General features: G+C 18.2%; 1 protein-coding gene across 2 annotated transcripts in view; it reads left to right on the top strand.

The window, feature by feature from the left end:
* The window catches only part of LOC107993454 (cilia- and flagella-associated protein 58-like), a 91,779-nt gene that overhangs the window by 54,422 nt on the left and 23,059 nt on the right, over positions 1–14,298 (top strand). Inside the window, exons 1-4 of one of the 2 annotated variants that reach the window (XM_062076896.1) lie at positions 8,341–8,818; positions 10,702–10,785; positions 12,942–13,070; positions 13,298–13,530. In XM_062076896.1, coding sequence (XP_061932880.1) covers positions 8,786–8,818; positions 10,702–10,785; positions 12,942–13,070; positions 13,298–13,530 — 479 coding nt within the window. In that variant the 5' untranslated portion in view covers positions 8,341–8,785. Of the gene's footprint in view, positions 1–8,340; positions 8,819–10,701; positions 10,786–12,941; positions 13,071–13,297; positions 13,531–14,298 lie in introns of those variants that run through there. The other variant, XM_062076897.1, reaches the window with a different exon arrangement.

Below are 14,298 nucleotides of genomic sequence, written 5' to 3'. Positions count from 1 at the left end.
ATATTATCTCAAAAAAGAAAAAATAAACCTAAAATATCAGAAAATATCGATTTTAATTTATCGAAAATTTTGAATAAAAAACGTTTTTTTTATAAGCGAATATAATATTTACGACGAATGAGAATCTAAAAATTTTAGAAAAAATAGAGATTTGATTAATATATGGCGTATTTAAATTAATTCTTAGCTTTTATAAGTTTATTATTATATATAATAATGCTTCATTGTTCAAAATTAGAAAATTCAATAGATTGTGATAAAATGTTCTTGAACAAATTATCATTAATGAAATATTTTAAAAAAATAAAAAAAAAGACTAGAATTCACGAAAAAAAATTCAATGAATAAAATAAAATTATATGTTAAATGAATTTTATAAAAACATTAATATATAATATGTAAGCATAAAATATGTTTTTATTATACAAATTATATTAGGCTTATATGTATATATATAATGTACATAATATATTAATATATATTATATTTACTACTTACATTATATATCACTAATATTATAATATATATTATAATCAGCAAAACAATGTATTTCTTCAAATGTGTATATTCTAGGATTCAGATAAATTTGAATTTATGTATCGTTTTATTATGTATCAAATTTAATTTTTTCAAAATTTAACTTAACTTATATCATATAGTGAATCTATAATTGACAATGTTCTGTAAAACAAAAATATTTAATGAATCAGAGCAAATGTTTCGTTAGGATGTATTTCTTGGTAATTTTGTAAAATCTTCTGATTGACAGATGATTGATAATAAATTCGTTTTATATCATAAACTAATATTCTCCTAATAAAACAGCTTCTGATGAAGATAATGAATAATAAATAGGCTTTGTTTAATGATGTAATATATTTCTTTATCCCCAAGCAAACTTCTATTAAAATTTAAATAAATTTAAATTTGTATGTAAACTAGTAACATATTAAAGCTTAATTTTTCAGAATATCGTTGATTTAGCGAGTCTGTGATGTAAAAATTTTATAAAAGAGAAATGCAGTTTAATATATCGATACAGATAACGAAAGCTTTTTTATTCCTTGATAATTTTGTAAATCTTTCTGATTGCTAGGTGACTTTTGACAGAACATTATAGAATTCGTTCTACATCTGTTTTGTGAGATTAATGTTGAGATTCTGATAAAATTGCTTCCGAAGATGACGAGAAATATATTTGTTTAATAATGCGATTTTTTTCTTTTCAATCAATCTTTATATGATAGAATTTAGATAAATTTTAATTTATATATCACAATAAATATAGTATTACGATAAAATATATAGTAATATAGTATTACTTAATTTTTCAAAATATCGCTAATATAATGATTGTTAAAGTTCTGTATAATAAAAATGGTGATTAATTAATGTAAATAGCAAAAACTTTATTAGAATATTTCTTGATAATTTTGTATATACTTTTGATTATCAAATGACTTTCGTCAAAAAATTCATTCTAAGTCTGTTTTGTGAAATTGCTGGAGAGGTAAGATAGTTTCCGATAAGGATGATGAATGGAACTTAGGGACATGTACTTCTTTCTTTTCAAATAAAAGATCTATATGCTAGGATTCTGATAAATTTCGATTGGAAAATAATATCATGATAAAACTTAATTTTTTCAGAATATCACTCATATGATAATTGCAGAATTCTGTAAAGCTGAAATAGTGGATCAATGAAAATAGTAAAAACTTTGTTAAAATGTTCTTTGATAATTTTAATTAAAAGATTTTTTAATTAAAAGAAAATTAGTTGAACAGATTTCAATAGGTGATAATATTGATCAAAATTCTGTCAAGTTCTAGTTTCTTATTGCAGATGCTTTTACAATTTCAAAAGAAGATCTTTGTACATTTCAAATGTATTTTATCCATTATTAATGCGAAGACATGAAATGAGGAAGGGAAGGAAAAATTCAAATTTATTGAAAGTATTTTGCTGACTGAAGATATGGATTTTGATAGATGATTTAATAAATGTAGAGCGTAAGAGTTTTCATGTTTGATTTGAATTTATTAGAGATGTGAGTATTGCTTGCTTGATTAGTATTTTGATAAGAGTAATAGTGACATTTTATTTTGAAGAGACTTATTTAGAGATATTTTGATAGATTAATTCTCAGTTATTGATAATGATATAAGATGATGCTTTTTTTTTGAAATTATTTTTCCTCTGAAAATGCATTTTTTGAAGAGAGTTTATATTGTATTTGATATCGTGTTCCATCCTTTCAAATCATCGACTTCTATTACTAAAAGAATGAATCCTGAAATCCACAAGGTATAATGAAAATGATAATAAGTAAAATCATTAGATCTTAGCGAAATTATTTAATTAAGAAATGATTACAAGTAGTAATCAATTTATATCTTAATAATAAATTAGGCAAAAAATCTAAGATTATTAAGTTTTAGAATTAAAATTGCTCATTCTGAAAAACATGTTTGAAAAATTATTATTGAACACTAATATTGAAATATATTAATATTGAAAATTAATTTTATTTTTTTTAAAGTAATTCAAAATTTAAAAATTAAAATTAAAAAAATTAAATTCTTAATTGAAGAAAAAAAATTAATTTCTTAAGTCTCTCTTTCTCGTTATCAAATGAGATAATTGAATATTTCATAGATTTATATATTTTTATATTATAAAATATGTATCATCATGTGTATTTGATAATGATATGATATTTATAATTCTTGCAAAAATAAACGCTCAAAATCTTATCAGATTCTACTGATAATCAATTCTATTGATAAAGATGCCAGTGATAAAAATGAGGCTTTCAAGTTCCAAGAATTTGAAAAAAATGAAATATATATATGATTGGTTTACTTTTATAGCAAATTTGTGGATATTATATAATGTTTCAAATATCAAGTATAATATGACTTAATTCGAGATTCTTGATTTTAAATAATTTTTTTCTTTATAAAAATTTTTTTTTAATTTTGTGTTAATGAAATTAAAAAATATTTAGACTTATCGTAACATTCGAGTTTGATTAGTCGTTTGTATTGTAAACGTACAATTAATGAAATTAAATTATGCTTGAAATTATCATAAATTATTACAATTAAATTTAATAAATTAACGATTAAGTTTGATAAATTTACATTGTATATATTTATATTGTATATATATAAAAATAGTTCATTATAAGTTATAAAATATAGATTTCTATATTTTGTTTGTTATAAGTTATTTGGATATATATTTTATTTACAGTTTTTATGTAAAATTTGATTTTAATTTTAACTGTTATTAATACTACAATTTTTTTGGATATTGAACTGATAATGCCGCATTTGATATCAAAAAAGATCAGGAATGTCGAATTCTTAAGATATGAAAAAGCATTGAATATTACGTTTATTTTGTATCAGATAAATTAGATTTTTAAATTAATTCTAAATAAAAAAAGTAAAAACTTCGTAAATCTAATTTTTTATTATATCTTGTTTAACATATATAATGCAATTTTTGTATTTTAATTTTGTATTTTAATATCATTTTCAATATTATCGATTCAGTACAGAATAAAATTACAATATTCATAGTGATTAGAATTAAAACTATATTTTATTATAGAATTAATAAATAAGATATATAACAAATTACATTGTAAATATAAATGAAATATAGAATTTCATAGTATAAAATATAGGTATGAATATTATATATGAATATTGTAAAGATTATTATAAAGTTAATGAAAAGATGATTTGATTATAATATATCATACTTATTTAAATAAATTTTTATTTCTATTCTTGAAAATATTGATCAAATGAATATGATTTTCGTTTTATTGTATATAAAAATTTAAATATCATAAATAATAAAAAATTAATTTTATTATTCAAAAATTGGGTACACATCTATTTTACAATTATTTAAATAAAATTTTTTTAAATATTAATTATGATTAAATATTTGAAATAATTTATACATTATTACATATTAAATTTTTTTATATAATTAAGTTTTATCTTATGCATTAATTTTGCAATTTTAACTAAAGATTTTAGATTTAGATTTTGAAGATTTTAAAATATCAACTTTGTAAATTTAAAAAGTATATTATAAATTTTATAAATTTTAAAATTAACTTTGATATTGAAATTTCTTTAAAAATATAAGTATTAATATATCTGTAAAATATCTTTGAAGGGTCAATTCTAAAGACTAAAATAAACAAGTTGTCTATTGATGCTTATTTACTAAGTTAGAAGCAATTGAAGTTGAAAATTGAATTTTAGATGAGAAGAAAGCAATCTCGTTCTACTTCCGTTTTGCTTCATCTCACACAAACTTAAATTGCTTATAAATAATAAATAATAATAATAATTTAATAAATAGGCATTTATTAAACGGACAGTTTTTTTATATTAACTTATCTTTTGTGTTTGTTTTGATCTCTAGAATTGATTCTCCAAAGTTGTTTCCAAAATATTAATATTTTGTATTTATAGATTATATATAAAACGATAATAATATTTTAAAAATAATTTTTCAGGAAAATTTTAAATTGATTAAAGATAATAATTAAAGAAATAATTAAAGAAATATAATATAATAATTCATAAAAATGCAAAAATATAAATATATTTTTATATTTATATTGTTTGGAGATAAATAATTTTTTTCAAAGAAAAGATATTTTTTTAATATCTATATATTTATTTATTTATAATTTATTTTTATTCGTAATAAATAAATTCTGTTTTATGAAAGCTTATAACATTAAAAAAGCAGAAATTAGAATAAAAGAAAAAAAAACATGCTTTCAATTAGTTAAATTGAATTTTGATTTTATATATCTTACTATACAAAATAAATTGTTCAATTATTAGAAAAATTATTTTTTAAATAAGTGAGTATAGTAAATTTTTTAAATCTGATAACAATAAATGTGATAAAATCAATATATACATTAACTCTTGAACAAAATTTTTTTTTTCTTTTCTGTAAAAAAATGCAGTATTAGATTATAAAGTATGCTATTTCACATAAATATTTCCGAAAATCTATTAAAATCCAAATTAATTCATTTATTTTATTAATGATTAAATTCTTAATTTTTGAAATAAATTATTTCTTTTTAATTTTATTCATTATTTAAACATTTAGATGCTTATAATCTAATTATTTATAATATTTTATTCGGGAAAGTTCATAGAATTATTTTGTATTAAGAGTAAAATATATAAATGAAACAAACATAATAAGTAATTTAACAGTTTGCAACATAATAAATGAAAAATTATATTTTAAATTTATTAAAATATTAAATTTTTATAAAAGAAATATAAAAAATTGATAATGTTTTTATTATACTATAATAAAAGAAATCATAAATTCTTTTTGAATTAGTAAATAAAATTTATATTCAAAAATTTTATTACTGGCATGAAAATTCGCCAAATTTTCCAAATATAAATTTTATACAACATGATATAATATATATATATAAAATATAGATTATTATTTATATGAAAATATAACAAAAGTAATTATATTTATATTTATATTTTTATTTTTATTTTTATTTTTATTTTCTTTACCAATTTTTCTGCTTTCTTTACTTCGGTAATTATATTGAATATAAATCTATATATTCGCTATAATGTAGAGACATAACAAATACTCTGATTTTTTATGCAATCGATATTTCATATAAAACAATATAAAACAAGAATCCTATTGAATGATAGATCATCTATGACAATATGAAAAGACAATGTAATTATTTCAAGTTGACAAGAAATTCTATGATTATAAAAGATAATTAAATATTTCTCGACATTGAATGATACTTTTAAAAATACGATATATAATTACGATTATCTTTTTCTATAAAATGTGAATTATTTAAGACAAATCTAATATTTCATATTTACTATTACATATCACTATTTTACATATTACTATTACATATTTACTATTACATATTTGTCCTTTTATTACTTAATTATTAATTAGTATTAATAATTAATTAGTATTAACTTTTATTTATTCAATAAAATAATTAATAATATAACTTTGATTTTAAAAATTTACTATTTCATATTAATTAAATATTTCAATTTTTTTCTAAATAAGATTCAAATCTTATTCATTACTTTTTATAAGTATTGATGAAATCTTTATACATTATATATTATTTTTATTTTGTATTTTATATTTTTATTTTATATTTTATATTTACTTGATATATATTATATTATATTATTTTATTTGAAATTTATTATTGAATCTAAATCTTGAAAATAAACTCTAAAAGTTACAATGCTATAAATGCAAATATCAATTTAAGAAACCTCGTCAGTATCCATTTAACATTTACCTTTTTCTATCATCTTAAAAGATTTTCTTTCACTAATACTAATAACTTTTGATCTCCTCTGATTACGTCAAGAATCAAGAAAAAAAATAACAAGTTATAAAAATTTTTATAACCGATATTTTGAAAATTAATTGAAATTATGTTCAAGAATATTTCACATCAATGACGCAGTATTGTTATTCTGCAAGATTACAAGTGAATAAAAAGGAAAGCGAAAGGAATAGGTGAGTAAAAACAAAATTTAAGAAAGAAAATTGGGGATATTGCAGTACATAATCAAAGGAGATCAAAAGTTATGCGAAAGTCGGCAAAGTCACGTTCGCTAGATCGAATTTTGCAGCATCAGTCGGACATGATAAATCTTTTTTCGCATGATAACTCTAACTTAATGGATAAAAACATACATATCGTTAGTATTATCGATAAAGTAGTTATCTGTAAACTTCGAAAAAATATAAAATATTTTAGTTTTTTAATATTTTACTAATATTTCACTAATATTTAATAATTATATTATATTAAATTTTATTATATATATTTATTTATAAATTATATTAAATATTATATTAAAAATTCAATTTTATAATTTCTCGTTACAAATATAATAATAGTATATAATAATATAATGATATTCATAATATCATAATAGTCTAATAACTTTATTTACATCTTAAAAAGATTTTAGTTATTATTTATTAAATTTATTAAGTTCATAATTAATTTATTATTTAGTATATATATTTATCTAAAATTTATCTACTTGTAATAGAAAAAGTTAATTTTATGATAGAGAAGTCTGATAATATAATTTATAAATTTTTATCTTGTGCAATTAAAATTTAGAATACATAATAAAATGTTTATTTGTTTAATGCGGACAATGTTTAAAGCACACTAAGAAATTCGATGAAAATATATTATTCCTGAAAAATAATCTTTGGAATCGAACATTCTTTGTTTTTTTAAGATACTTTGTGAATTTTGGATAATAATTTTTGTAATTTTTAATTTTTGGATATAATATATTATAATATAATAAAATATAATTAAAATATAATATATTATAATATATTATATTTAATTTTTGTTCAAATAATTTGTTACAATAATAAATGAAATAATTGATATAACTTAAAATTAAATTCAAATTTTTCTGATATTAGTTCTTCAACCTATAATTGAGTTACAATATTCTAAATATCATTTTGCAAAAAATAATAGTTATGAAATAATTAGAAATTAAATTTATCGTAATGAATCATAATACTATATAAAAGTTCCATTAATCAAATTAAAAATATAAATATGTAAGGACAAATAGAATTTTTTTGTTTTAATATATTTTTGTTTTAATATCGTGAAAAGTCTTATAGATTCTTTTATATTCTATTTTAAATTGTTTGATTTTTTTATTATATTTTATAATGATTTATAAATTTTATTATCTTACAATACAAACGTTATTTTATATTGTTCATTTATTTCTTTACTGAGATTTCTGACATATTAATATTTTATAGAAGATATTAATATTTTTAGAATTATAAGATACTAATAATATATACTAATATATTAATATATAATATAATATATAATAATATATATTAATATATATAATATTTATTTATAATTTCATATTAAAAATTAATTCTAAATCTATCACTATTAACTATTAGGATTTTATTCTATTGCAATTTCATGTTGCATCAGTAATACCAAAAATGACATTAAAATAAAAAAATATTTATAAGATCCGGTATAAAATAAAAAAATATATTGAATAATGTTATATTCTTTCCTCTTTATTCTTCATTATTGTCAATATATTTTTCATATTACATGTGGCCATAAGAACTATTACTATATATCAATATTGATTTTTACTATTAAGGAATTAAAGATTACTAAGGATTCCATGGATACCAATCAACAAGAGAAATTTCGATAGTCGAGGCTTGTTTAATAGAATATTCTTTCGTGTAGTGTTTTTCCTTGTTTAATAAAATTTATTAATTAAAATTAAATATGTTAATTTTTATTTATTATCGATTGTGATTTAATAATTTCGCAATATAAAATATAAAAAAATATTACAATTATTGATATTTTGATTGATAATTGTGTCAATAACGATAAAAATGTCAATAATGATAAAAATTTAATTAATAGATTTTTTTCAACCTTAAAAAATTTTTTTATGTTTATATCTTTTATCTTATATTTTATTTTATATTTTCATTTTTTAATTATTCTATTATATTTTTGTAATTTTTATAAGAGAAAGTTATAATCTCTAATATTTTCATTTAATATTAATTTATTTTTAATTAAACTTAAAATATCGTACAATAAAATTTGAAAATTTTCATGAAAAAACAAAGACAGAAAACATCTTAAATTGCAATTATGATGGACATGGAGATGAACGCTGGTTTGGATGTAAGTATTTATATATTTATATTTTTTTATACATTTTTTAAATATTCTTCAATTAAAAATAAAATATCTTTTAATATTCTTCAAAATTATATTATTAACAATTAATTATGTTACAATTAATATTTGTAATAAATAATAAACAAATTTTAATTTTAATAATTCTAAATGATTGTTTTAAATATAGAAATTTCATTATGCATTTTATCATTATTCTTAATTTACATATAATAAGTTAAAGTAATATAATAAATTATAATAAGTTTAAAGTATAAAAAATAACGAATTTTAAATTAATATATTATATTAATATATTAACATATTAATAAATATAATATATATTAATATATTAATATATATTATATTTTCAAAATTTTAATAATTTATTTAGAATTTAAAAAATGAATAAAAACATAATATATACGAAAGATATAAAGTAGATATTTTTAAAAAACGAATATATTTAAAATAAACGATATTCATTTTTTATTGCTATAAATCAAATTGCATTGGGAAATTATGGAACGATATTTAAATATTTTGCTCTCGATTCTCGTAGATTTTTTTTGCTTTTATATGTATAATTTAGTATAATAACTTTTTTAATAAACTAAACTATTCATAATGGACGACGATAAACCTGGAGAGGACAAAATTATTGATGTTATTATTAAAATTGAATTCTTTCAAGTATCGATAACCTAACCGCGCGACTATCTGCGGTAAGAAATTATTCAAAAAGAAGGATTATAAATAGTTTATACATCATATTAACGATATATATATATATAATAATAAAATTTAAAATTAATATATATAAATAATAGGTAACACAATTTTAAATTTTATTTTTTAAATTTTTATAATAAGCTTTAATAAGGCAATATGATTCCTTTGACATTATTACGTATATTGTCATATTTAGTACTTAGTAAAATTTATGAACTAAATTGTGAGATTTTAGAAAAATTTGTACATGTCTTTCATAAACTAAGTCAATAATTTAGTTATTAATTGAGTAATATAATTTTTTAAAGATATAAATATTTTTCTTATGGAAAAATGATTACATTCTTCAATAAATTAAATAACTTAGTTAAAAAAAGATAAATCTAAATAAAATTTTGATTTTTAATTAATAAATAATTAATTAATAAATTCATAATTACTCATATATCTAAATATTTTCAAAATAATATAATATTTTATTCAATGATTTTATTTATAATTTCATATTAAATTGAAAAATTTTTAAATTTTAATTAAAAAAACTGATTTTCCTTCCAAAAGAATATTAGTTTGAATATTGCATGTAGAAATTTTTATATATAATATAAAATTTTCTTGCAATAATTTTTCTGAAAACATGTGATTTAATTTTTAACTTAACATTTAATTTAACAAAATTTTAGTTAAATTTTTAATTTGAGAATTACCATCTTTAATATATACTATTTACAATATTTTACAATATTAATATCTCGGTTTAAAACTCACTCCTTATATTTTTATATAATAAATAATTCGTTGAAATAATTCAGTATAAATAAAACATAGGATATAATAAATAAATTGTTCGTAATAAATTCGACAATAAACGCAAAATCTCAGACATGGAATCAATCGCTAATATCGAAGTTATTTAAAATGGAATAAAAACTGATTTCTTCTAATACTTGTTGTCTCCTTAAGTTTGATTATGGCTATCATAAAATTCGAAGACACGAAGGGAAAGAAAAGAAAAAAAGAATCAATTGTAAATTTCGTGGATCTTAAAGTTCGTGATTAATATCGCGCGGCCAGTGGCGCGGCTAGGTAACGATAATCATGAAAAAATTATCAAGAACATGAAGAATATTTTGTTAGCATTGAATGACGTGTTTCAGGATGCGAGCGAGACTAGCGCAAGTACGTCGGAGGGCAGCTCAGTGAGCATTACGTTTTGCAATCTTGAAAAGCAATATGCGAAGGTGAGAAAATTTTTATCTTCGAAAAATGTTTCATTAAGAGAGATTAATAAAAATATCAGAGATGTTTTACTAGAAATGAATGTAGTGAATGAAAATGGATTGTGAAATAATTAAGAAATGTATGTTATGGAAAGATGTACAATGAAACCTCTATATTCATCCATCTCTATATTCGTCAAATCTAATATTCACTATATTTTTACGATAAAAATATAATATTCATTTGAACAATTCGAATGATCTAATATTTGTCATCAAAAATTTCTTATTGTATTTTGCTATTTCAGCTATTTCAGCTCTAATAAAAAATAAATTTCTATTTAAATTTTTATTTATTTATTATTAATTATTATTTATTTATTTATTATTATATTATTCATAATTCAAAATTATTCTCTTTTTTATTGTAAAAATATTTTAATTCTATATTCGTCAGTTTTTCAAAAATGACGAATATAAAAATTCTATTATATATAGGATATTTGAAAATGTTTATAGAGATAAACTAATCATAGTATATTTAGAATTTATATCGATGAATATAGAATTATATAATTTTATACATATAGAAAAATTAATTATATTTAAGACTTCTAGATAACGATATCTAATATTAAATAATAAAATAATAGTATATAATGAGGAAAAAAATACAGTAGAGATTCGATAATTGTTGGCAAGCATCTATTAAACTGTTTGTGGTTTATCCTCATCATTAGAAGAATTTCTATGGCAGCGGATTTTTTTAAAAAGTTGCATTGATTTTTTGTTTTGGTATGATAATAATAATATAACAATTTTATTTTCGATTTTTTGTTAATAAAAATTTCAATATATTTATGAGATTTTTCTAATTAAAATTAAAATGAGATACGATTGTTATAATTTAATTATATTGATTATTTAGACTTGTAAATTTTCTTCTCGCTTGCTATCTTTTTGTATTCATATTCATTATTGGCGAAATATAAAAACTCGGAAGATCTATCCATTAAAAACTCAATCATAGCTGCAATAATAACAATTTTAATCAAATAACTGAATTAAATAAAATTAATTATTCTCGAAAGCGGTAATTTTCTGTTTGTTTATTGTTCAGTATATGTGATATTATTTTAATCAATTAATAGTGATTCTTCATCTCTAACGAATGATAAGATCATGGTAATATATTTTTGATACTTTCTAAATAAAAAGAATCATCTAGTAATGTAGGAAAATATTAATTTTATTTCTAATGATGATTCACTCTGATAATTGTTCAAGATTTATATATATTATACATTATATAATATGTTTATATAATTACATTATGTTTGGATTTATTTTAATCAAAAAAATATTAATAATATGGAAATTTTTAACAAAAAATCAAAAATAAAATTTCTTTATTGCTTATATATTATCGTTATATAGGCATTTAAGATCATTTATTTGCTAATTGTTATATGCAATTAGTCTTTAATTTTGAACTCTTATTACTCTTATTACTCTTATATTTGCTAATTGTTATATAAAATTAGTCTTAAATATTGAATTCGTATCAAAATTTTACTATAGTAATAAATATTGAAAGGATTATACATGGATATTAAAATAAGAAAAATACATTATATATGTATTTAATATTATATTAAGATTTCATTAAGGAAAATAATCCATATAAAGAAAATATTAGAATATTTGAAATTTATAGTTATATATTGAATAATAATAAGTTATATAATTAAGATTAAGTAGATATTGTGGGAATGTTTAATTGTGAAATATTCTCGGATTCTAATGGTAATATCTAAATGATAGTAAGTTATAATAAATATAACGGACTATTTAATGATTATAAATATTAAGGAAAGTTAAATAGGAGATATTTTCTGCATTTAAATGAAAAATAATAATAAAGTTTATAAATATTATAGAAAAATTTAATAACAAAATAAATTAAAATTTGTAGATAATAAAAATTGAAAAAATCTTAGTTAAGAAACATTCAATATTTAGATAGATAGATATTTGTAAATATTAAATAATAAAGTTGTAAGAAAAAAAAAATTATTTTGATATATTTAAGATTTTTAAAAAGATAAAAATTAATAATCTTTAAAAAATTATAAAGAAAATAATATTATAACTATATTAATTATTTTATTATTTAGATACTGGAAGAGATGAAAACCAATGAAGCGCTAGCTCCTTATATGATAGAATATACCAAACTTTTTGAAGCTTTGTATAATGCACATAGAATAGAAAAAGAGCTGATGGATAAAATACATTCATTAAAGGTATAATAAACAGAAATGCTATTCATAGCTAATTGAAGATGTTAGTCATAAAAGCTAAATAGAATTTGATTTTAAATTCTATATTATTTATGTACAATATGAATTTTATCAATATTTATTAAAAATTTATTAAAAATATTTATTAAATATTTAAAATTTATATCAAATTATTAGTGTAAAATATACTTAATAAAAATAACTAATTTAAATATAATTTGAAAAAACAGGAAGAAAATTTTATGAATACACACAATATATTCGAATTAAATCAAACGATTAGAAGAAAAGATGAAGAGATTGAAATGTTAAAGCAAAATGTAATACGTGCATTGAAACGAGCAGATGCCGCTCATACGCGTGAGCAAAACGCACAGGATATAATCGAGAATTTGCGATTAAATGTACAACAATTAAGTCAAGAAATTGCACAAAAAAATAGACAATTAGCTGCTGGTGAAGAGTAAGTTATAAAATTTTAAATCATTTGATAAAATAATAAATATATTCAATAATACACATAATATACACATGTCTAATATGCATATACATATATATAAAGATTATTCCATGCCAAATCATTTTGATCTCATTATATTTTAGATATTGCTTAAATTGACATATATTTGATGAAGTTCTCCTTTAAAATTAAAAGGATTATCATCATTTTGCTCTGTATTTGTATTTGTATACAACTTTATATTTGTTTAAAAATTATAGATCTTTAAATTTTACAATTTTTACTGATTTTTGGAAAAGTATATTTATTTATACTTATTATACTTATTTATATTTATTTATACTAAATTGTTTCTTCTCATTTATATAATCAAATGATATTTATATGTAATATTTTCTATAATATTAAAAATTTATAATATTAAAAAAATATATTTTATAATATTTTTTTTTATAATTTACATTTAAGTAATTTTCATATATCACATTTCTATGATATATTAGGATATTATTATATTTCTATAAAAATCGTCAAAAATTATTAAATTCAAAAATAATTGTGAATTTTAAAGAAATATGGAAAGCAACAAAATGATGATTTAAATTCTTTCCCTGCCTATTTCACTGAATATTATATTTCAATTTGGCAAAATCCAAAATATTGACACCAAAATGTGATTTGTAATGATCGAAAAATATAATAATAATATAATTAATGTATAAATATATACAAATACTATAAAATAATAAAAATAATAATAACAAAAAAGTC

The sequence above is a fragment of the Apis cerana genome, linkage group LG6 (assembly GCF_029169275.1).
Source record: "Apis cerana isolate GH-2021 linkage group LG6, AcerK_1.0, whole genome shotgun sequence".
NCBI lineage: Eukaryota > Metazoa > Arthropoda > Insecta > Hymenoptera > Apidae > Apis > Apis cerana.
This window is presented reverse-complemented; position numbering and strand designations above follow the sequence as displayed.